We start from the raw sequence: 25102 nt of genomic DNA, 5'->3' as shown, positions 1-25102 counted from the left end.
TATGCAGATGATACAGCGTTGTATTCCACGGCTCCATTAGTTGGCCAAGCTTCTTCACATTTGAAGTCAGATTTTCAAGCAATGCAGAGGTCGCTATTGAATCTAAAGCTAATGCCAAATGCAAACCAACAAATATGCATGCTTTTTTTCTAGGTCCTATAATCCAGATTTAAATGCATTTGTAATGACTAGTATGACGACTAGTATGACGGGACAATTTTTTTCTGGAGCGGATGGTCGGTGGGCCAGAACATAATTTCAAATAATTTGTAGACTGCAAATTGACCGCAAGAAGCCCAAACAGATATAATATTTGACGAAAACATAATAATTTCAAACCTTGCTTACATTTCTATATGATCACATGTCTCTCTATTATGCATGGGAATACTTGGAAACAGATGTATTAAATTAAAATAACTTGGAGCAGATTTCCTGGTGTTTTTACAGTCTTTTATGTTCAACAATGAAAATTCCACACAAAATGTTTTTTGCTCAGAAAATCTGGGGGGGGCAAATAAAACCACCCGCGGGCCGACAGTTGGGGAACCCTGCACTAGATGCTGTTTTCCATTGTGCCCTTATGTTTATTACTGGTGATGCTTATAGAACTCACCATTGTGTTTTGTATCAAAAAGTGCGTTGGACCTCTTTGAATGTAAGGAGGGAGCAGCATTTTCTTGTCTTTATCTACAAAGCATGTATGGAGACCATTCCTGTGTCTATCATCATTGATACTTTTAGACATACAAATTACCAAACCCGGTCTCAGGCTTAATTTTTTTTTTAAATTGTATTTAATCTTTATTTAACCAGGTAGGCTGGTTGAGAACAACTTCTCATTTGCAACTGCGACCTGGCCAAGATAAAGCATAGCAATTCTTGGAGAACCCTTCGGTTTCCACAGAGTTGTGTACACCATACAGAGCTCTCTGAAATGAGATGGTCACAATTCCGGTATCAGATATTACATTACGTGTTTTACAAGTTTGAGACCCACACTTGGGAAAGTAGATGGGTCATGGTGGAAAAATGACGTAAAATGGTATTTAAGTGATTTCAATCTCAGTTCCGAGTGAAATTGAATTATGTATAGCCATTGATTCATGTAGAATATGGTTACGTTTCTCCAGCCCCATCCCTCATTGTTGTTTGAACTGCAGACTGAATGTTAATGCTGGAATACAACCAAGAACCAAGTCAACAACATACCGCCTTTTACAAAAAAAAGCCATAAAATAAGTAGCTCTACTCAACGATCGATAAAACAATGTCATTGAATTGCAGCCGGAACGCTTTATACTTAACCTCAGTCACAAGGAAGACCAGTGAAAAAAGGCTTATTAAAAAAAATCCCACCGTTTTTTTTAGCTGGGCTCCCCTAATAAGAGCCGAAGACCAATAATGATTTGTAGGGTTCTGAAGTGAAGCCTGAAGTGCTATAGTGCAGATCCCTTTGAGAAGAAGTGATTGAGAAATAAAGTATCACCTCGCAAATAGGGGGACATTTAACAAGCTTGCAAACCCTTGAAGCAATGAAATCATGAGACACCTCCAAAAGTAAGTCATGTGACCACCCCAGCCCCTGTCATTGTTGGCCCACAGTGTTGAAAGTAGATACTACGGATAAGTATTTTGTCACACTGCCAGGGTCATATGCCTCGGGGAAAAATAAAGCTGTGATTTTGCAGTTATGCAGAAATATAATGCCTTGATGTAGTGGGTATTGAAACTGGGTATGTCTTGTCTGTCCTTTTTATTTCAACTTCCGGTATGCAGTACTTAAATGAATGTGTATATTTAAGATATTTTGGGTTATCTGTGGAAGTGTTTCCTGTACATCTGCTTATGTACTGAGGGGATATTGCCTGGCTACCCACACTCCTTGCTCTGGCCAAACGCTATGCCATGACCACAGACGTTAGTTTCTTAATGAGTCTGTATCTGAGTACCTCCCCGACCCTTCACTGAATGCGAACACATTCAGGGATGTCTGATTGGTCCAGAAACTGATGGGTTGAGCCAGAGCTAGAACACACGTGGCGGTTTGAAAATCCGTCATTGGTTTTGATACTTTGATCGGTTAAAGACGACCCAATTGCTGATGACTTTGTTTTGTACAATGTCCCTCGTGCCCCTCTTCACCACAAACTACTTCAATGTCGTTTGTAGCGAACAACAGAGCAGCGGAACATTTTTTTTTTAATCGTCAGGCTAGAGGGGATATGCATGTGAGTGACATTTGAATATACTGTTTATGTTGGACCTCTGAAAAAGTGTTAACTTTAGCCCTTTTGTGTTTATTCTTTTTCAGGACCTCCTGTAAGTATACATGACTTCACAGCCTCTCTGGGTGTGGTATGTATGACTCAAAGGTACAAAACCTCTCAACAGATGCAGATGCATTTTATTTTCCAAGTAAAGTTATTTTGTGTTGTACCCACTGAATGGCAAATCTGACAAATCCAGCAAATTCAACCACAATTAGTGTGCGCTGTATATCAACCTTTCAGTTTTCCCAACTTATCTGACTGTTTGATTAAAATCTGATTTTCATCCATACATTCCTCTAATAGGGGACATCTCAGGAAGCATGGTTTGCAATACCCCACTACCAACCCCTCTTGCTGCTAGCCCCCTGCACCCAAAATAAGTGTCTCGCTTCATTATGTGCCAAGTGATCACAGAATCACTCAACCTCCACAGAAGGAAAACTCTTGTTTCTGAAGATGAAGACAATCAAATCAAAGTTCATTGGTTGTGCACACAGCTTAGCAGATGTTATAGCGGGTGCAGCAAAATGCTTGTGTTACTAGTTTCTAACAATGCAGTAAAATGTCAAACAAGTACACACACAAAAAAAATAAAGAAATGTCAGAACGAATCCAATTAACAACCCAAATACCACAGTAACAGTAATCCAAATGCAATCTATACGTACATACACTGGATTAATTTACACAAGATATATTAAGAATGATGTGTACAGCAGTAGATATATTACAGTGAGCTATGTCAAGAATCCAGTCTATAAATAAATATGTGGTGTGTATAAATAGTGTAACTAAAATGCAATGTACAGTAGTAAAAATATTAGAATGAGCTATGTCGAGAACACAGTATTTACAGTGCCTTGCGAAAGTATTCGGCCCCCTTGAACATTGCGACCTTTTGCAACATTTCAGGCTTCAAACATAAAGATATAAAACTGTATTTTTTGTGAAGAATCAACAACAAGTGGGACACAATCATGAAGTGGAACGACATTTATTGGATATTTCAAACTTTTTTAACAAATCAAAAACTGAAAAATTGGCCGTGCAAAATTATTCAGCCCCCTTAAGTTAATACTTTGTAGCGCCACCTTTTGCTGCGATTACAGCTGTAAGTCGCTTGGGGTATGTCTCTATCAGTTTTGCACATCGAGAGACTGACATTTTTTCCCATTCCTCCTTGCAAAACAGCTCGAGCTCAGTGAGGTTGGATGGAGAGCATTTGTGAACAGCAGTTTTCAGTTCTTTCCACAGATTCTCGATTGGATTCAGGTCTGGACTTTGACTTGGCCATTCTAACACCTGGATATGTTTATTTTTGAACCATTCCATTGTAGATTTTGCTTTATGTTTTGGATCATTGTCTTGTTGGAAGACAAATCTCCGTCCCAGTCTCAGGTCTTCTTCCAGAATGGTCCTGTATTTGGCTCCATCCATCTTCCCATCAATTTTAACCATCTTCCCTGTACCCTGCTGAATAAAAGCAGGCCCAAACCATGATGCTGCCACCACCATGTTTGACAGTGGGGATGGTGTGTTCAGGGTGATGGGCTGTGTTGCTTTTACGCCAAACATAACGTTTTGCATTGTTGCCAAAAAGTTCAATTTTGGTTTCATCTGACCAGAGCACCTTCTTCCACATGTTTGGTGTGTCTCCCAGGTGGCTTGTGGCAAACTTTAAACAACACTTTTTATGGATATCTTTAAGAAATGGCTTTCTTCTTGCCACTCTTCCATAAAGGCCATATTTGTGCAATATACGACTGATTGTTGTCCTATGGACAGAGTCTCCCACCTCAGCTGTAGATCTCTGCAGTTCATCCAGAGTGATCATGGGCCTCTTGGCTGCATCTCTGATCAGTCTTCTCATTGTATGAGCTGAAGGTTTAGAGGGACGGCCAGGTCTTGGTAGATTTGCAGTGGTCTGATACTCCTTCCATTTCAATATTATCGCTTGCACAGTGCTCCTTGGGATGTTTAAAGCTTGGGAAATCTTTTTGTATCCAAATCCGGCTTTAAACCTCTTCACAACAGTATCTCGGACCTGCCTGGTGTGTTCCTTGTTCTTCATGATGCTCTCTGCGCTTTTAACGGACCTCTGAGACTATCACAGTGCAGGTGCATTTATACGGAGACTTGATTACACACAGGTGGATTGTATTTATCATCATTGGATCATTCAGAGATCCTCACTGAACTTCTGGAGAGAGTTTGCTTCACTGAAAGTAAAGGGGCTGAATAATTTTGCACGCCCAATTTTTCAGTTTTTGATTTGTTAAAAAAGTTTTAAATATCCAATAAATGTCGTTCCACTTCATGATTGTGTCCCACTTGTTGTTGATTCTTCACAAAAAAATACAGTTTTATATCTTTATGTTTGAAGCCTGAAATGTGGCAAAAGATCGCAAAGTTCAAGGGGGCCGAATACTTTCGCAAGGCACTGTACATAGCGCAGCAGTCTCTAAGGTGCAGAGTAGAGTACCACAGTGGTTCTCCCTTTAAAAGTTGCGTCATACTGCAGCACAGCTTGCGGGGTGAGAAGGCATCTTTGAGAAGCTAAGTTATTGACATGACATGGAGCTGTAGGCCTAAGATACTTGTTTTCTGTAGCTGTTTTAGAGGAACTTACTTATTGGCATACAGGCCAACTTCAATATACAGTATATCAATCAATCATTCATTCATTTGTGCATGTCATCACACAGCATACAAGTCATCCATGTCTTTAAATACATAAAAGTATTTTAGTTATAAAATGAAATAACAAAGAGAGCCTTGAATATTTAAACAATGAATTAACCTCAACATGTCAGCTAAAGCGATTGAATTCAGGAATGCATTTGGCTGTTTTTAATATGGGCTGTACTAGAGACTGTAAAACCTTCTTTTGTTAGAACAGACTATATGATATATATATTTTTTTAAATTTGATTAATTAATTTCAATAATATTATGGTGATTCTGTTCCACGAAAAAATGAAAATGCATTTTACAGCAGCCTATGTAGTTCTCAGGGTTTCCATTTAGGAAAATATGGATCTGTACAACGTGAACGGTCGGGAGTAGGCCTAGGCTACTAAGTGACTGCAAGTGAAGAGCAAAATGATCCTAACATTTCCACACCCTAATTATAGGCTAACCAACACCCAAATGGAGATTCAGTGAAAATAAAAATCTCATTGATTTATCAAGACCAGTTCCCATGATTGTCTCAGAGCAGCACAAAACGGTGCTGAAATAGTTGACCACACACGGGTAGGCTATTGCTTCTAATCCTATTATAACAATTGGATAACTTTGGGAGTTTCAGTGAGCAACAATTTGTTGCCTTCATTAGCCTACTTTATTCCAATATTTCTGTTATAGAGTGATATTTAGTCCCATAGTAATTCGGAATGGATCCATCCAGATGGATGGATAGATGGATAGAAAATGGATAGAAAACAGTGTATTTGGTGGGCTATGCAAAAGAGATGGGATAAGTGACATGCCTCGCAAACCCCATGAATACATTTACTCGCAAACACCCATGAATACATATAAACTCCCTAAACCCGGCAAGAGTCTATTATCCTGCTATAGCCCATCAAAGGTGAAATGCTTATTTTGTATTCTTAAAAGAACTCCAGCACAGAGAAGGGAAAGGAGCCTTAAATAATTTAACAATGAATAAACTGCAACATGTCAGCTAAAACAATTGAATTGGTGAATACATTTGACTGTTTTTAATATTGGCCATCAACCAAAAACACAGCATCTACCGTGTTAGAAATATGTTATTGAATTCGATAAAAAAGGCATGTTTATTAGGCTACTATGCAGTGTATTTAAATACAATAATCTCATACCCTCCTTTACCCTCCTTCTTGATCTCCTTCTTGGCAAGAGTCTATTGTCCTGCTAATAGCCCATCATGGGTGGATGGCTTCTTTTGTATTCCAACGTATTGAATGAATGCATTTTGAAAACATGTTTTCAAAATGCCTCCAGCTGTCCATCACTACTGTAAACCAAGAACAATGAGAATAGGCAATAGAAGCAGGAACAGCATAGGGCTGAGTGACTTACTCCTTCCAGGCTTTCGTTCAAAATAAGTTACATTATTTAAATGGAGTCTGGTGCTCTCTAATGTGTGGATAGGCCACTGGGAGTAAACAGCTACCAGACTGCACTCTGGTCAAAGAGTGATGACAGACACAGAAGCCCAGTCTAGGAGTTTAATGATGAACCAGAGTATACATGTGATCTGTGTACAGAGGGAAACAGGATAAAAGAAACAGAAAATGACAACAATGTAAATCCAACAACCAATATTACATTAAACACTAATGTCAACAATCTCTATACACAATTGACAATAAGAGAAAAATAACACATCATAATTGCTCTCAACAGAATTAACATTACAGTTACACCAACTGGTAGGCTATTCACACAATTGTACAAAATGGTAAGAGAACTGGTGAAGAAAGTTACCCCTCTACATACACATTTACTCCTCTACCCCTCAGTTACCCCTCTACATACACATTTACCCCTCTACATTTACCCCTCAGTTACCCCTCTACATACACATTTACCCCTCTACATTTACCCCTCAGTTACCCCTCTACATACACATTTCTTGTATTTACATATAACAATAGCAACAGGAATATTATAAAAGTGAAATAAGTATTTGTTCTGACTTACATCTGGTCAAAAACGCACAAATATCCCTGCTAATGAAAACGGTCTGATCTCCACAAAAGCCAACCCTAAGAAATACATTTAGTTGGTTGCCATGGTGAATAATCCAATAATAATTGGTAGGACACATAAAGGAAACATCAAAGAGTTTACGTTTTATTAAAGTTGATCAGAAATGATGTTGGTACTTATTTTGATGCAAAGCCACCAATGAGTGAATCATTTAACTTTATGCTGACAAATCTTCATTGAACTCTCTTTCATTCCGTTTCTTCTTCACATCAGAAAAGGACTATGTGTTTCAGGGGCTATCACTCTTTCACACTGGTAAATAAAGACTGTTTGTTAATTTGAGTTATTTATGTTTTTGGAGGGAGAGAAACCAAAAGCCCACCATGTCTATTTTTTGAAAATCATCAGACCACAGGTCAAGTGTAATTGCAGCATTGTATTTACCCAAGTTCTCTCTTAACTCCAGGGGCACTGCCAGCAATTTTTTGGTTGTTGCCTGATGCAGGACTCCAGTGCCAGAGAAGAGACTCTCTGACTGAAACATTCACACCTCCATTGATTTAGGAAAATATAGCAATTTGTGCAACAGTTTAGACTAAATCAAATCAAATGCATTTATATAGCCCTTCGTACATCAGCTGATATCTCAAAGTGCTGTACAGAAACCCAGCCTAAAACCCCAAACAGCAAGCAATGCAGGTGTAGAAGCACGGTGGCTAGGAAAAACTCCCTAGAAAGGCCAAAACCTAGGAAGAAACCTAGAGAGGAACCAGGCTATGTGGGGTGGCCAGTCCTCTTCTGGCTATGCCGGGTGGAGATTATAACAGAACATGGCCAAGATGTTCAAATGTTCATAAATGACCAGCATGGTCGTATAATAATAAGGCAGAACAGTTTAAACTGGAGCAGCAGCACGTTCAGATGGACTGGGGACAGCAAGGAGTCATCATGTCAGGTAGTCCTGGGGCATGGTCCTAGGGCTCAGGTCCTCCGAGAGAGAGAAAGAAAGAGAGAAGGAGAGAATTAGAGAACACACACTTAGATTCACACAGGACACCGAATAGGACAGGAGAAGTACTCCAGATATAACAAACTGACCCTAGCCCCCCGACACATACACTACTGCAGCATAAATAAGACTACCGATAGAGCAGCGTTCTAACTCCCCCTTGTGATAGTGTGGTGCAATGAATGACACAATTTACCACAATCTGCCACCATACACTACAAACGGTCACTGTAGGTGGTAGCTGGCTAGTGACAGTGTCTAAGGTTCATACATGCTGTTTATCAGTCTCTCAGTCCTAGCTTTGACTTTGATGCACCGGTACTCTCTCCGGCTTATAGATGGTAGCGGAGTGAATAGGCCGTCGCTCGGCTGACTGAGATTCTTGAAGATCTTCTTGATCACCAGGTGCTGTAGATGTCCTGCAGGGCATCACCCTCTGGAGAGCCCTGCGGTTAATGTCATCTGACAGTACAGGGGCAGAAGTGGTAATAGGGTCAAACAGGCGTGTGCTCTGTTAAAATAATTTAAGGAGTTGGGAGGGAAAGGCGATTTGAATAGGTAAAATAACATGTGCCGAACAAGCCATAAAAGTAGTAAATTAATCCGCTGGGAAATTGACTGAGAACATATTCTAATTTTTTTATTTTATTTTACCTTTATTTAACCAGGTAGGCAAGTTGAGAACAAGTTCTCATTTACAATTGCGACCTGGCCAAGATAAAGCAAAGCAGTTCGACAGATACAACGACACAGAGTTACACATGGAGTAAAACAAACATACAGTCAATAATACAGTATAAACAAGTCTATATACAATGTGAGCAAATGAGGTGAGAAGGGAGGTAAAGGCAAAAAAGGCCATGGTGGCAAAGTAAATACAATATAGCAAGTAAAACACTGGAATGGTAGTTTTGCAATGGAAGAATGTGCAAAGTAGAAATAAAAATAATGGGGTGCAAAGGAGCTAAATAAATAAATTAAAATTAAATACAGTTGGGAAAGAGGTAGTTGTTTGGGCTAAATTATAGGTGGGCTATGTATAGGTGCAGTAATCTGTGAGCTGCTCTGACAGTTGAGGGAGATAAGTGTTTCCATTTTCAGAGATTTTTGTAGTTCGTTCCAGTCATTGGCAGCAGAGAACTGGAAGGAGAGGCGGCCAAAGAAAGAATTGGTTTTGGGGGTGACTAGAGAGATATACCTGCTGGAGCGTGTGCTACAGGTGGGAGATGCTATGGTGACCAGCGAGCTGAGATAAGGGGGGACTTTACCTAGCAGGGTCTTGTAGATGACATGGAGCCAGTGGGTTTGGCGACAAGTATGAAGCGAGGGCCAGCCAACGAGAGTGTACAGGTCGCAATGGTGGGTTGTATATGGGGCTTTGGTGACAAAACGGATTGCACTGTGATAGACTGCATCCAATTTGTTGAGTAGGGTATTGGAGGCTATTTTGTAAATGACATCGCCAAAGTCAAGGATTGGTAGGATGGTCAGTTTTACAAGGGTATGTTTGGCAGCATGAGTGAAGGATGCTTTGTTGCGAAATAGGAAGCCAATTCTAGATTTAACTTTGGATTGGAGATGTTTGATATGGGTCTGGAAGGAGAGTTTACAGTCTTACCAGACACCTACGTATTTGTAGTTGTCCACGTATTCTAAGTCAGAGCCGTCCAGAGTAGTGATGTTGGACAGGCGGGTAGGTGCAGGTAGCGATCGGTTGAAGAGCATGCATTTAGTTTTACTTGTATTTAAGAGCAATTGGAGGCCACGGAAGGAGAGTTGTATGGCATTGAAGCTTGCCTGGAGGGTTGTTAACACAGTGTCCAAAGAAGGGCCGGAAGTATACAGAATGGTGTCGTCTGCGTAGAGGTGGATCAGAGACTCACCAGCAGCAAGAGCGACCTCATTGATGTATACAGAGAAGAGAGTTGGTCCAAGAATTGAACCCTGTGGCACCCCCATAGAGACTGCCAGAGGTCCGGACAGCAGATCCTCCGATTTGACACACTGTACTCTATCAGAGAAGTAGTTGGTGAACCAGGCGAGGCAATCATTTGAGAAACCAAGGCTGTCGAGTCTGCCGATGAGGATGTGGTGATTGACAGAGTCGAAAGCCTTGGCCAGATCAATGAATACGGCTGCACAGTAATGTTTCTTATCGATGGCGATTAAGATATCGTTTAGGACCTTGGGCGTGGCTGAGGTGCACCCATGACCAGCTCTGAAACCAGATTGCATAGCAGAGAAGGTATGGTGAGATTCGAAATGGTCGGTAATCTGTTTGTTGACTTGGCTTTCGAAGACCTTAGAAAGGCACGGTAGGATAGATATAGGTCTGTAGCCATTTGGGTCAAGAGTGTCCCCCCCTTTGAAGAGGGGGATGACCGCAGCTGCTTTCCAATCTTTGGGAATCTCAGACGACACGAAAGAGAGGTTGAACAGGCTAGTAATTGGGGTGGCAACAATTTCAGCAGATAATTTTAGAAAGAAAGGGTCCAGATTGTCTAGCCCGGCTGATTTGTAGGGGTCCAGATTTTGCAGCTCTTTCAGAACATCAGCTGAATGGATTTGGGAGAAGGAGAAATGGGGAAGGCTTGGGCGAGTTGCTGTTGGGGGTGCAGTGCTGTTGACCGGGGTAGGAGTAGCCAGGTGGAAAGCATGGCCAGCCGTAGAAAAATGCTTATTGAAATTCTCAATTATGGTGGATTTATCAGTGGTGACAGTGTTTCCTATCTTCAGTGCAGTGGGCAGCTGGGAGGAGGTGTTCTTATTCTCCATGGACTTTACAGTGTCCCAGAACTTTTTTGAGTTAGTGTTGCAGGAAGCAAATTTCTGCTTGAAAAAGCTAGCCTTGGCTTTTCTAACTGCCTGTGTATAATGGTGTCTAGCTTCCCTGAACAGCTGCATATCACGGGGGCTGTTCGATGCTAATGCAGAACGCCATATTTACAGCAACAACCTGGGGAATTGTTACAGAGGAGAGGAGGAGGACAGCACCCTACACAATCACTGCCCTGGGACATTTTCTTTAGATTAGAGGATAGGGTGCCTCCTACTGGCCCTCCAACACCACTTCCAGCAGAATCTGGTGTCCCATCCAGGGACTGACCAGGACCAACCCAGCTTAGCTTCAGAAGCAAGCCAGCAGTGGGATGCAGGGTAGTATGCTGCTGTCAAATGTTGACAAAGTCACTATGGACAGCCGGGACTCCAGTATGGAATGGCTGGTGTCTTTGCAGTCCCATGTTTAAAGGGGATGAAAGGAGATATTTACATTTATTTAACTTTTATTTAGACAGAAAAAGGATCTTGATGGTAAAAAATCCTGCTTAGAAAATAAATATAAGTAGCAGGTTTTTAAAAGAATGTCATTCAGGGATCTCACGTGGTTTCTCATTCATTATGCCTACCCCGGGCTTGCAGAGAACACATCTCTATGCATATTTGATAAGCTCCATTGAAACATTGGTTAATATGTACCCAGTGTTCTGAACAAAATGGACCCTGATGCATTCATTTCAAACCCTTCTGCCTAGCTTAAGTGTAAATCAGCACTGAATAATAGTAAAGGACCTGTAGTTTCATATGGGTCTGTTTACTCAGAAATTGTTAGGACAGATTTAATTTATGCTGATATAAAGCATTAAAACATGGAAAAGAGATTCACTATGCTTCCCCCACTCCTCTCCTTGATTATCTACATACTGTAGATCTTGTAAGTAGATCATGGTTTATTAGGTGGTGATAGTTTATTATAGGGAATGCAAAGTAGGACATATTTTCTTGTCTTCAAGAGAGATTAGAAAAGCATTTTCTGACTCGCTCAGACAAGGAAAGAGTAGTTTGTCAGCAACCAGTTGAAACATTTGACAGAGGTTTTTGCATATAATTTTGGATGGAAGGAAACAACACCTTCACTTCGCTGACCCTCAACACAGGGGCCCCACAAGAGTGCTCAGCCCCCTCCTGTACTCCCTGTTCACCCATGCCTCCAACACATTGATAAAGTTTGCAGACGACACAACCAACAATGATTACCAACAATGACGAGAGTCTACAGGGAGGAGGTGAGGGCTCTGGTGGAGTGGTGCCAGGAAAATAATCTCTCCCTCAATGTCAACAAAACAAAGGAGCTGATCGTGGACTTCAGGGGACAGCAGAGGGAGCACGCCCCCATCCACATCGACGGGACTGCAGTGGAGAAGGTGCTCCTCTGTGTACAAGTTCCTCTGCGTACACATCACTGACAATCAAATGGTCCACAGGCAGTGTGGTGAAGAAGACGCAACAGGGCCTCTTCAACCTTATGAGGCTGAAGAAATTAGTCTTGGACTCTTAAGACCCTCACAACGTTTTACAGATGCACAATCGAGAGCATCCAGCCGGGCTGTATCATCACCTGATACGGCAACTGCACTGCCCGCAACCGCAGGGCTCTCCAGCGGGGGGTGTGGCCTGCCCAACGTATCACCGGGGCCCACTGCCTGCCCTCCAGGACACCTACAGCACTCAATGTCACAGGAAGGCCAAAAAGATAATCAAGGACATCAACCACCCGAGCCATGGCTTGTCCACCCCGCTATCATCCAGAAGGCAAGGTCAGTACAGGTGCATCAAAGCTGGGACCAAGAGAAAAGGAGCTTCTGTCTCAAAGCCATCAGACTGTTAAATAGCCAACACAAGGTGGTCTCCACCCAATACCTTGCCCTGAACTTAATCACTGTCACTAGCCGGTTACTCAACCTTGCACCTTAGAGGCTACTGCCCTATGTACATAGACATGGAATCACTGATCACTTTAATAATGTTTACATACTGTTTTACTCATTTCATAAAGATCAAATCAAATTGTATTAGTCACATGCACCAAATACAACAGCTTACTTACGAGCCCCTAACCGAGATAAAAGTAGCAAGTAATTAAAGAGCAGCAGTAAAAAATAACAATATATACAGGGGAGTTCCGGTACAGAGTCAATGTGCGGGGACACCGGTTAGTTGAGGTAGTATGTACCTGTAGGTAGAGTAAATTAAAGTGACTATGCAAAGATGACAACAGAGATTGGCAGTGGTGTGGAGAGGGGAGGGGGGCAATGCGAATAGTCTGGGTAGCCATTTGACTAGATGTTCAGGAGTTTTATGGCTTGGGGGTAGAAGCTGTTTAGAAGCCTCTTGGACCTAGACTTGGCACACCGGCACCACTTGCCGTGTGGTGGTAGCAGGTAGAACAGTCTATGACTAGGGTGGCTGGAGTCTGTGACCATTTTTAGGGCCTTCCTCTGACACCACCTGGTATAGAGGTCCTGGATGGCAGGAAGCTTGGCCCCAGTGACGTACTGGGCCATTCGCAGTGATGCAATCAGTCAGGATGCTCTCAATGGTGCAGTTGTAGAACCTTTTGAGGATCTGAGGACCAATGACAAATCTTTTCAGTCTCCCGACGGGGAATAGGTTTTGCCCACTTTACGACTATCATGGTGTGCTTGGACCATGTTAGTTAGTTGGTGATGTGGACACCAAAGAACTTGAAGCTCTTAACCTTTTGGCAAACTCCAAGTGGGCTGTCATGTGCCTTTTACTGAGGAGTGGCTTCCATCTGGCCACTCTGCCATAAAGGCCTGTTTGGTGGAGTCCTGCAGATATGCTTGTCCTTCTGGAAGGTTCTCTCATCTCCACAGAGGAACTCTGGAGCTCTGTCAGAGTGACTATCGGGTTCTTGTTCACCTCCCTGACCAAGGCCCTTCTCCCCTGATTGCTCAGTTTTGCCAGGTGGCCAGCTCTAGAACATTTTCCATTTAAGAATGAAAGAAGCCACTGGGTTCCTAGGGACCTTCAATGCTGCAGAAATGTTTTGGTACCCTTCCCCAGATCTGTGCCTCGACACAAATGCTGTCTTGGAGCTCTACGGACAATTCCTTCGACCTTATGGTTTGGTTTTTGCTCTGACATGCGCTGTCAACTGTGGGACCTTATATAGACAGGTGTGCCTTTACAAATCATGTCCAATCAATTGAATTTACCACAGATGGACTCAAGTTGTAGAAACATCTCAAGGATGATCAATGGAAACAGGATGCACCTGAGCTCAATTTTGAGTCTCATAGTAAATGGTTTGAATACTTATGTATTTCTGTTTTTTATTTTTTAATATATTTGCAAAAAAACAAAAAGTTTTCGCTTTCTCATTATGGGGTATTGTGTGTAAATTGTTTAAGATTGTATGTTATTTAATCCATTTTAGAATAAGGCTGTAATGTCACAAAATGTGGAAATGTCAAGTCTGCTGATGAAAAGGCAGTTTTTGGGGTGGGACCAAGTCACTATTATTAGAGTCACAAGCTAATCACAAGGTCTGAGTCTCAAGTCGAGTCCCAAGTAGAACTGGTCGGGTCTCCAAGTCGTGCAAGTCAAGTTTTTTCAAGTCAAGTCAAGTAAAAAAAAAATCTATAAATGCAATGACAAATGTTTGTCTATTTATTGAGGCTACCAGACAGTCCTTACATTTTTTTGTCTACAACATATCTACAACATATTTTGATGATGTAGTAATTGATTTTAACAATAAATTCCAAATGCATGATTCATAAGTATGTAATTTTGATATACCACAAGCCCAGTAGGCCTATGCTAGTAATTGTTGCTAGTTGCTACATTGCTGGTGAGTTTACAAATTATTTGGAGCTGCATATTTATTTATGGCAATCCTCTCTCCCTACAATCGTATAGCCTCTCTGCACCCAATCCTATAGCTGTACAGCAAATCAGCAATCTGTTGGCTAGCTCACCAAAACTGTGTTTATGTGCAGTTTGATGGGCCAATCAGAGGGCAGAGTGTGCGTTTCTCTAGCCAATCTGTTGCAAAAAAAATTGCGCAAGTGCGATGCTGCGGCTACTGTCTCTGGATGCATGGACATTGCCACAAAATGAGTGACAAAATGTCACAAATGACAAAATGTTACTATTTAAAGTCATCAGTCAAAGTCGAGTCCCGAGTCTTGATGCTCCAAGTCCAAGTTAAGTCTGAAGTCAACAAATGTGTGACTTGAGTCAGACTCGAGTCTAAGTCATGTGACTTGATTCCAGACCTCTGTAGGTAACTCTCCAGGGTTGTTCACTGTGTTTGTACCCTTCCTCATTTTTTAAAGGGTAATCTTTGAGCATCTTAAAGCATTTTAAAAGCTCACTTCACGAAGTGTGCACACCATTTAACAGGAACCATAACATAAAACTCTGTCTCGAACCAACCGTCTCTTCTATATTAACCATCACCACCCACCTAGATTTTATACTAATATTGTAGATTTGAACACTCAATATTCTGCAGCACCTCCTACTGGAAGTTGATCTATCTACACTAAAGCAATTCATTTTGTGTCCCATCCAGGATTTTAACCAAGCCCAGACTACTATCATTGTGCTATCGTGACAATTATTCTTCAGATATCTCTTAATAAATAAATATATTCACTGTTGCTTTTTCAAAATCATTCCAGTGTAGGTTTCACAAAGCAAATTAAATGTAACCATATTTTTTACGTCATATATCATAAATTGTATTATCTTGGCCTATATAGCCTTTGCAAAGTCATCAATAGCTATTGTTTCAATTCAACCCAGGGTTCAACTGAAAATAGGCAATACATATAGGCCTTGGGTTTCAAGCTTTGGTTGATTTTAAATGTAATCTTCAAGTTAATCATTAATATGTATTAAAGAATGGGACTAAATAAAGTCAAACATTATTTAAAGTGCATTTAAAATGAGATTAGATGTAGTCCTATTCTTTAACTACCATTTTTGGTTGAGATGGAGACTTCAATCCAACATATCAACTTTTAGACAAACTGAATATTGAATTGTGTTTGGTTGTCAACACAACCAAATATCAACATTTGAAGAGATGACTCTTCTATTTCCATCTGTGCCACTGACTTGGTCTGGCTTTAATTCCAGGTATTCTATAAATTAATAATCGATATGTTGGATTCACGTCTCTATCGCAACCAAGAATCAAAGTTAAAGAATATAACTAAATCAAATCGAACTTTAAATATACTTGAAGTAAAGTTTCATTTGATTTAGTCCTATTCTTTGACTTTGATTCTTGGTTGAGATGGAGACATGTATCCAACATATGATTATCAATTTGTAGACTAACTGTAATTAAAGTCAGACTAAGTTAAGCATACTTCCAAAGTTGTGGCAAAATGGCTTAAGGACAACAAAGTCAAGGTATTGGAGTGGCCATCACAAAGCCCTGACCTTAATCCTACAGGTAATTTGTGGGCAGAACTGAAAAAGCATGTGCGAGCACGGAGGCCTACAAACCTGACTCAGTTATACCAGTTCTGTCAGGAGGAATGGGCCATGATGTCACAACGAGCCCATTTGGTAATCCATGTATATAAAATATATTGGTAGTGTGAGGGTTAAAAGTTCAATAAATGAATGAAAATAAATGAATGTGCCACAAAACAATAATTATGTGGATTTCAACTCATCCCATTACATGTGATGTATACATTTACGCACAGGAGATGAGGAAGTGCATCCTACTCTCAGTGCATCCAACTCTCCCTCCTCTGTGAAATGAAATTTGACTGTAGTCAACCACAGCGCACAAAATACCATGGGTACTGATAGGTGGGACAGACAGCAGACTGACAAACCATCAGTGCTTCCCCTCATCGCTCACTTTGTGATAGATCACTAGAAGATGCATATCATTCATTCTAGCGAGAAAAGGCTATACAGAATTTTCTGACTAGCGAATTTGAACTTTTAATTGAAATGAAATCAAAATAAAATGTTATTCGTCACATAAACAAAAGGTGTAGACTAACAGTGAAATGCTTACTTATAGGCCCTTCCCAGTAATGTACAGAGACAAAAATAGAGAAATAATCGAAAAGTAACAACTCATAATATTACAAGTAATAATAAATACACAATGAGTAATGATAACTTGGTAGTGTGAGGTTGATGTCCAGGGGTACGAGGTAATTGAGGTAGATATACAGTATGTACATATAACTAGAAATAAATAATAAACAGTAGCAGCAGTGTATGTGATGAGTCAAAAACATTAGTGCAAAAGGGTCAATGCAGATTGTCCGGGTTTGGTTAACACTTTTTTTGCATTTTTTTGTTGTTGTATTTTCCAATTAAGAACATTCAAAACAGAAGTGAAAAGATATTAGACAACAATTTGACAAAGTGACTAACAGACAAGCGTAATAAAAAAATAAAACATAATATATACAAACATACATATAAATTATGATAAAAAGTTAAATAAAAAATAATGAGACATTGGATCGTATGGGCATCTGCCGTAGGCTACATATTATACATTACGTGTCAAACATTGTGAAGATTATATTGAGATTCAATCAATGTGATATGAGTGGAGATTCTCCACATAGTTGTCACATTCGTCGTATGGAGGAGACCAAGGCGCAGCGTAAGATGAATACATAATTTTAATAAAGGCGAAGAACACTTAACAAACTATACAAAACAACAACCCAAACGCTATAATAATACTAGTGCAGACACAGGCAACTAGACATAGACAATAACCAACAAAATACCCAAATTCTGTAAAATGTCTCTAACCTATTCCTCAAGCAGTAAGTGATTTTCTCCAGTGGGAAACAACTATTAACTTCCAATAGCCACATTGCAACTGGCAGGGGGAATACGATTTCCATTTCAAGGCAATACATTTCTTGGCAATCACTAGCAATATTTCTGTTAGCTTTATAGTATGGCTTTGCATAAGATTGGAGTTTTAAAAAGTTACCCAGTAGACAGACCTCCGGGTCTAAAGAGAATGCAACCCCGTGAATTGAGAATATGGTATCGCATACCCCCTTCCAGAATCCGTGTAGTTTTGAACACTGCCAAGTGGAATGGAGGAATGCTCCTTCATCTGAGCCACATCTAAAACATAGGGAGGAGATATCAGGGTTGAACTTGTGCAGTCGACATGGGGTGATTTTGAGCTGATGGAGGAAATTAAACTGGATCAGTCTGTATCTGGAGTTCAATGTGGAAGTAACACCATCCCTGCATAGGTCACTCCATAGACCCTCATCAAGATTAATACCCAGATCTTTTTCCCATCTAAGTCGGGGTTTATCTATCTCAGGCAGTGCTAGTCGTGACATAAGAGCATCGTAAACAAGGGAAATGGTCTTGAACAGTGGTTGGTCTGCGTGGCAAAGTTGTTCAATAGGTGACATCTTAGGTAGGTTCCATTGTCCCTTGAGAGTCACCCTAATAAAGTTTAGTAGTTGTAGGTAGCTAAAGAAGTCCCTGTTAGGCAAGTGGTATTTCTGTTTCAGCTGATCAAAAGACATAAGAACTCCCTCCTCATAACAATGTTCCAGAAGAGCGATACCCTTATCAGAACATGGTCTAAAGTTACTATTCTGGAAAAACATAGGAATCAATCTATTGTTCCATAAAGAGGTTTTAGGGGAAATAAATCCCTCTCGTCTGAACAGCTCATGTAGTTTGCACCATGCCAGGACAGAATGTATGATTAAAGTGTTGTCTGTGATGGTTTTTATACAATTTCTGTCCAATTTTTAAAACAATTCTGCCCCAGTGTCATCATTTACCTCAAACTTTTCAATGTTCAACCATGAGGGAGAGGGACCATTGTCAAACCTCTGAGCCAGAAACCTAGACTCTGCAGCCCAGTAGTACATTCTACAATTGGGCTTAAGCCCCCTTGACCGTAATCAAGGGTCAGTTTATCCAGGCCAACCTTAGGGGTTTTGCCGTGCCAGATAAACCATCTGGTCAGCTTGTCGAGAGAGGAAAATAATCCTGCGGGCACAGGGATAGGGAGAGATTGAAACAAATATAGAAATCTGGGCAGGACATTCATTTTAATTACATTATTCTACCCAGTAGAGTGAGAGGCATGTCCATTCATTTACATAGGTCACCCTCCACCTTTTGCAACAAGCTGGCCAGATTGAGTTTACAGAGGTTCTTCAGGTTACCATGCACCATTATGCCCAAATATGTGAAGCCCATAGGTAACCATCTAAAAGGAAACTTGTGCTTGATGGTATGGTGGTCAAAGACAGACAACGGTAAGTTTTAGCTTATCAAAATTGACCTTATATCCAGAGAAAGAACTATAATACTGTAGTAGGATCTGCAAGTGAGAGAGGGAATGTTCTGTGTTCTTTAGAAATAAGATAAAGTCCTCCACAAAGAGTGATAATTTATGGGAATGGGGCCCACCTAAAAGCCATGTATGTCAGGGCACGTTCTAATAGCCTCAGCCAACGGTTCGATGGCGAGGGCAAAGAGGTGGTGGCTAATTGGGCAACCTTGTCTGTTCCCCCTATAGAGAGGGAAAGAGGAGGAAGTAATCCCATTGGTAGCAATCATAGCTTTAGGAGATTTGTTGAGTGATTTTATCAAATTTACAAACACGGTACCTAAACCAAACTTTTCCAAGACGCGAAAGAGGTATGTCCATTCAACCCTATCAAAGGGCTTTTCAGCGTCGAGAGAGACTGCAACACTAGATATTTTGTTTTTGTTAGCAAGGTCAATTATATCAAAGAACCTTCTGAGATTATTGGAGGACAATCTATTAATTATGAAGCCAATCTGATCTGGTTTGACCAACAGGGGAAGACATGACTCCAGTCTATTAGATAGCATCTTGGTGACCAGTTTACAATCTGTGTTAAGGAGAGAGATTGGTCTATAGAAGGCGCACTTTAGCTGGTTTTTCCCTTTCTTGTGGATTACAGAAATCACTGCTTGAGAGAAAGACTCTGGAAAGCAGTTGTCCTCCCCGGCTTTTTTAAGTACCTCCATCAGGTAGGGGACCAACAGCTCCCTAAATTCTTTATAGAACTGGAGGGAAGCCATCCTCCCCAGGAGATTTATTAGAAGGTAAGGATATAATGGCCTCCAACAATTCAGGAACTGAGAACTGTTCACTCAGGTGCTCTCTGTCTTCCTCTGACTGAGAAAGGAGTTGATCTCTGATAGATCATCGCTTGATTGGGAAGTGTAGAGGTCTTCGTAGTATTTCTTAAAAGTATCATTAATTTCAGTAGGGTTGAAAGATATCTCATTAGTAAGAGTTTCTATAGCATTAATTGTCTTCTTACTTTCCTGTGCTTTCAGTTGCCATGCCAATACTTTGTGTGCTTTCTCTCCAAGCTCATAGTAATGCTGTTTTGATTTAGTGATGGCCCTCTCAGCTTGATATGTGTTCAGAGTATTATATTTCAGTTTTTATTTACCAAAAGCCTGTATAGATCTTTAGTCGGGCCTTTTGTCGAGATTTCAGATTCAACGACATTCAGTTCCGCACCGTGTTTTCTCTTCAACCCTTTAGTATAGGAAATGATCTGTCCCCTCAGATAGGCTTTCAATGTGTCCCAAAGAATGAAACTGTCAGGAGCGGAGGGTTTGTTTGTCAAAGTAAAAATGTTGATCTGCTCTTTGATGAATGCACAAAATTCAGGTTGCTTCACTAGTGTAGAATTTCGTCTCCATCTATATGCGCCATTTACCTTGGTAGGAAGGAGATTGATAATACCAGAGGAGAATGGTCACTAAGCAATCTGGGGAGATACTCGATATCTAACACTCTATGAAACAGTTGGGTCAATAGTAAAAAGTTATCTATGCGCGTGGGTGTGAAGAAAAAGAGTAGTCCCTATCCTGTGGGTGTACCTGTCTCCAGATGTCTAGCAAATTAAGATCTTTCATGAATGACATGGTGAGCTTACCGGCTTTGGTAAGAAGTGAGGGTTTATCAGAGGACCTAATCAAGAACTGTTTCTAAACAAACATTTAAATCTCCTCCAGCCAGTAGCCATCCTGCTGGTGCTTGAGCGACCTGAAGGAAGACATTCGGAATAAACATATGGTCATCGAAGTTAGGAGCATAAATATTCAATAGGGTCCAAGACTCCAAAAACATATGCCCCTGCACCAAAACAAACCTGCCCGAGGGATCAGAGATGATGTTGTTGACGCAGAAGGGGATGTGTCTACTTATCAAAATTGCAGTTCCTCTTGCTTTGGAGTTAAAAGAGGACACAAAAACATGTCCTACCCATTCTCTCTTCAATTTCTTGTGTTCAATGGCTGTAAAATGTGTTTCTTGTAAAAACACAATGTCAGCCTTTCATTTCTTAAGGTATGTTTAGACTCTTTTCCTCTTAATCATATTTGAGTGAATTAAGCGTAGGTTGGGTTTCAAATATATAACTGAATGGAAATCTCTCATATGTAAATAGTTAGGTAATGTTTCAACTTTAGTTTGAACACTGAAGTGACCTATGTGTCTCTTTAAGAAGGAAACAACAATAAACATAGAAAAAAAACAGAAACCCCACCCACCCCGATTGTCAGACTAAAACCTCAATCTCAAAAATCAAACATGAATACACTTGTAGAGATACGTTGTTGCTTGCTTTCCATCTTGCTCTTACTAATTAAACCTTGGCGTAAACTAAAACCTGCGAGCTCTCTAAGTTGAAAACAAATGTTGTGAATAGACATTTATGGCTGAATATTTACTGCCCACAGTAAGGGTTGCTTGAGTCTCTTTTCAGTAGAGGAAAAACATAAATGGGGGGAAAGCAGTGGGCCTAAGCCCAATAATTTGCTTCGCCCAGTGGATATTGACTAAACCAAAATATACTCTCCTGTAAATGTAATAGAACTCATCCCGGGGGAAAAAAACGGTCAGTTGAAAATGTACAAATCAATTATAGCGACCGGATAGCAGAGTAAACGGATCCAAATTCCAAGAAGATATCAGCAGTTCAGTCCCAGGACAGCACGGATAAGAAAAAACAAAACAAACTGCATCTTATCCCCCAGAGAGACCATCCTGATTCAGACGCTGTTCAGTTCTTTGAGAAAAGTGAACACTTCTCCCGGTGTGTTGAAGAGATGGCTTCGGCCTTTGTACTGAACTTTCATCCGTGCAGGGTGGATGAGGTAGCCGGGGATGTTCTTCTCCTTCAGTGCTTTGGCGGCTGGTCTGAACTGCTTGCGACGTCTGGCGAGATCCGCGCTCATTTCTGGGAAAAGGCTGACCCTCTTGCCATCGATGGTGATGTCCCCTTTGACTCTTGCGAGTTGCAGTATCTTCTCTCTGTCCTGGAAACAGGGGAGCCTGATCAGGACGGCCCGTGGGGGCCCATCTGGCCGGGGTTTCAGGTGCTGATGTTCTGTGGGCGTGTTCGATTTCCAATGGCTTAGTGAAGTTAATTATGCCTAGGTCATCCGGGATCCATTGAGTGAAGAAACAGACCGGGTCACAGCCCTCGCTGTCCTCTTTCAATCCCACCACACGGATATTGCTACGTCTGCTCTGGTTCTCCATCTGGACTACCTAGATTTTTTATTTTTTATTTATTTTATCTTTATTTAACTAGGCAAGTCAGTTAAGAACAAATTCTTATTTTCAGGAACAGTGGGTTAACTGCCTGTTCAGGGGCAGAACGACAGATTTGTACCTTGTCAGCTGGGGATCTGAACTTGCAACCTTCCGGTTACTAGTCCAACGCTCTAACCACTAGGCTATCCTGAGGTTGGCATTGTCTTTCTGCAGTTGCATCAGAACCTGGTCATGTCGAGTGATAGTATCTTCAACTGTGCTAATGCGCAACTCAGCCTCAGTCGTTCTCAAAAGGAGATCATTCATCGTCAATGGAAGAATGGAGTTCAGACGATTTCTTGTCAATTTTCAGAGAAAGACCTTTGTTACCATCCTGAATTTCCCGGAGGAGAGTAGCAAGCATGTCTGGAACTGTTGTCTTAGTTATGAGGGCTAATGCTAATCTTGCTTACTGTAGCATTATCGTTATCTTGGGAATCAACAACGTTTTGGTTCTCCTTCTTGCCTCTCGGCCGGAGGTCCATGGCTCTTTGGGAAGGTAAGTACTTGACAATTTATCAGCCAATGTTGGAATATTGTTTCAACGTTGTTATTTAGGTAATAATGGAATAACTTTGAAGAGCTCGGTTTGTCAACGTCTGCTCAGCTCCACGGCATCACATACTCCCCTTTGGTTAACTATGTAACTAACTATTTACCAGTCTTATGGCTTGGGGGTAGAAGCTGTTCCGGTTCCTGTTGGTTCCAGACTTACAGTACTTACGGCACTGCTTGCCGTGCAGTAGCAGAGAGAACAGTCTATGACTTGGGTATCTGGAGTCTTTGACCATTTATAGGGCCTTCCTCTGACACCGTCTGGTATAGAGGTCTTGTGGTGTACTGGACCGTACGCACTAGCCTCTGTAGCCCCTTGCAGACTGATGCCAAGCAGTTACCGTATCAAGTCGTGATGCAGCCAGTCAAGATGCTCCGAATGGTGCAGCTGTAGAACATTTTGAGGATCTGAGGGCCCATGACAAATCTTTTCAGCCTCCTGAGGGGGAAGAGGCATTGTCATGCCCTCTTCACGACTGTTGGTGTGTGGAACATGATAGATCCTTAGTGATGTGGACACCGAGGAACTTGAAGCTCGACCTACTCCCCTACAGCCCCGTCAATGTGAATGGCAGCATGCTCGGCCCTCTGTTTCCTGTAGGCACCTCCTGTCTACGATCATCTCCTTTGTCTTGCTGACTTTGAGGGTGAGATTGCTGTCCTGTCACCACAATGCCAGGTCTCTGACCTCCTCCCTATAGGCTTTCTCATTGTTGTCGGTGATCAACCCTACCATGCAGTTGTGGGTGAACAGGTGTACAGGAGGGGATTAAGCATGCACCCCTGAGGGGCCCCTGTGTTGAGGGTCAGCGTGGTGGATGTGTTGTTGCCTAACCTCACCACCTGAAGGAGGCCCATCAGGAAGTCAACGATCCAGTTGCAGAGGGAAGTGTTCAGTCCCAGGTTCCTTCGCAGAATGCAGTAACAATTGCATCATCTGTGCATCTGTTGGGGCGGTGTGTGAATTGAAGTGGGTCCAGGGTGTCTGGGATTATGGTTGATGTGAGCCATGACCAGCCTTTCAAAGCATTTCATGGCTATGGGACGGTAGTCATTAGACAGGTTACCTTGGCGTTCTGGGACACAGGAACTATGGTGGTCTGCTTGAAACATATATGTATTACAGACTCGGACAGGGAGAGTTTTAAAATGTCAGTGAAGACACTTGCTAGTTTGTCAGTGCATGCTCGGAGTACACGTCCTGGTAATCCGTCTGGCCCTGCGACCTTGTAAATGTTGACCTCTTTAAAGGTCTTATTCACATCGGCTGCGGAGAGTGTGATCACACAGTTGTCCGGATTAGCTGGTGCTCTCATGCAATTTTCAGTGTTACTTGCCTCGAAGCTAGCATAGAATTAATTTAGCTCGTCTGGTAGGCTCGTGTCACTGGGCAGCTCTCGGCTGTGCTTGCCTTTGTAGTCTGCAATGGTTTGCAAGCCCTGCCACATCCAACGAGTGTTGGAGCCGGTGTAGTATGATTCGATCTTAGTCGTGTATTGATGCTTTGCCTGTTTGATGGTTAATCGGAGGGAATAGTGGGGATTCTTATAAGCTTCCGTGTTTGAGTTCCGCTCCTTGAAAGAGGCAGCTCTACACTTTAGCTCAGTGCGAATGTTGCCTGTAATCCATGACTTCTAGTTGGGGTATTTACGTACAGTCACTGTGGAGACGACGTCATCGATGCAGTTACTGATGAAGCCAGTGACTGATGTGGTGTACTCCTCAATGCCATCAGGAAAGAATCCCAGAACATATTCCAGTCTTTGCTAGCAAAACAGTCCTGTAGCTTAGAATCTGCTTCATCTGACCACTTTTTTATTTATCTAGTCACTGGTGCTTCCTGCTTTAATTTTTGCTTGTAAGCAGGAATCAGGAGGATAGAAATTTCCTTTGCCAAATGGAGGGCGAGGGCGAGGGAGAGATTTGTATGCGTCTCTGTGTGTGTTTTTTCCCTCTGGTTGCACATTTAACATGCTGGTAGAAATGAGTTAAAACAAATTTAAGTTTCCCTGCAATGAAGTCCCCGGGCCACTAGGAGCGCCGCCTCTGAATGAGCGTTTTCCTGTTTGCTTATGGCAGTATACAGCTCATTGAGTGCGGTCTTAGTGCCAGCATCGGTCTGTG

At 41.6% G+C, this 25102-nt stretch overlaps 1 protein-coding gene across 9 annotated transcripts in view; it reads left to right on the top strand.

Moving 5' to 3' along the window:
* The window catches only part of LOC112260125 (collagen alpha-1(XXV) chain), a 337796-nt gene that overhangs the window by 161868 nt on the left and 150826 nt on the right, over window positions 1-25102 (top strand). For all 9 annotated transcript variants that reach the window (XM_042328516.1, XM_042328517.1, XM_024434986.2 and 6 more), the window contains one exon: window positions 2315-2322. In XM_042328516.1, the coding sequence (XP_042184450.1) occupies window positions 2315-2322 (8 nt within the window). The remainder of the gene's footprint in view (window positions 1-2314; window positions 2323-25102) is intronic.

The sequence above is a fragment of the Oncorhynchus tshawytscha genome, linkage group LG10, assembly GCF_018296145.1.
Source record: "Oncorhynchus tshawytscha isolate Ot180627B linkage group LG10, Otsh_v2.0, whole genome shotgun sequence".
NCBI classification, from domain to species: domain Eukaryota; kingdom Metazoa; phylum Chordata; class Actinopteri; order Salmoniformes; family Salmonidae; genus Oncorhynchus; species Oncorhynchus tshawytscha.
Note: the sequence above shows the minus strand (reverse complement) of the source record. Positions and strands in the feature narration are given on the sequence as shown.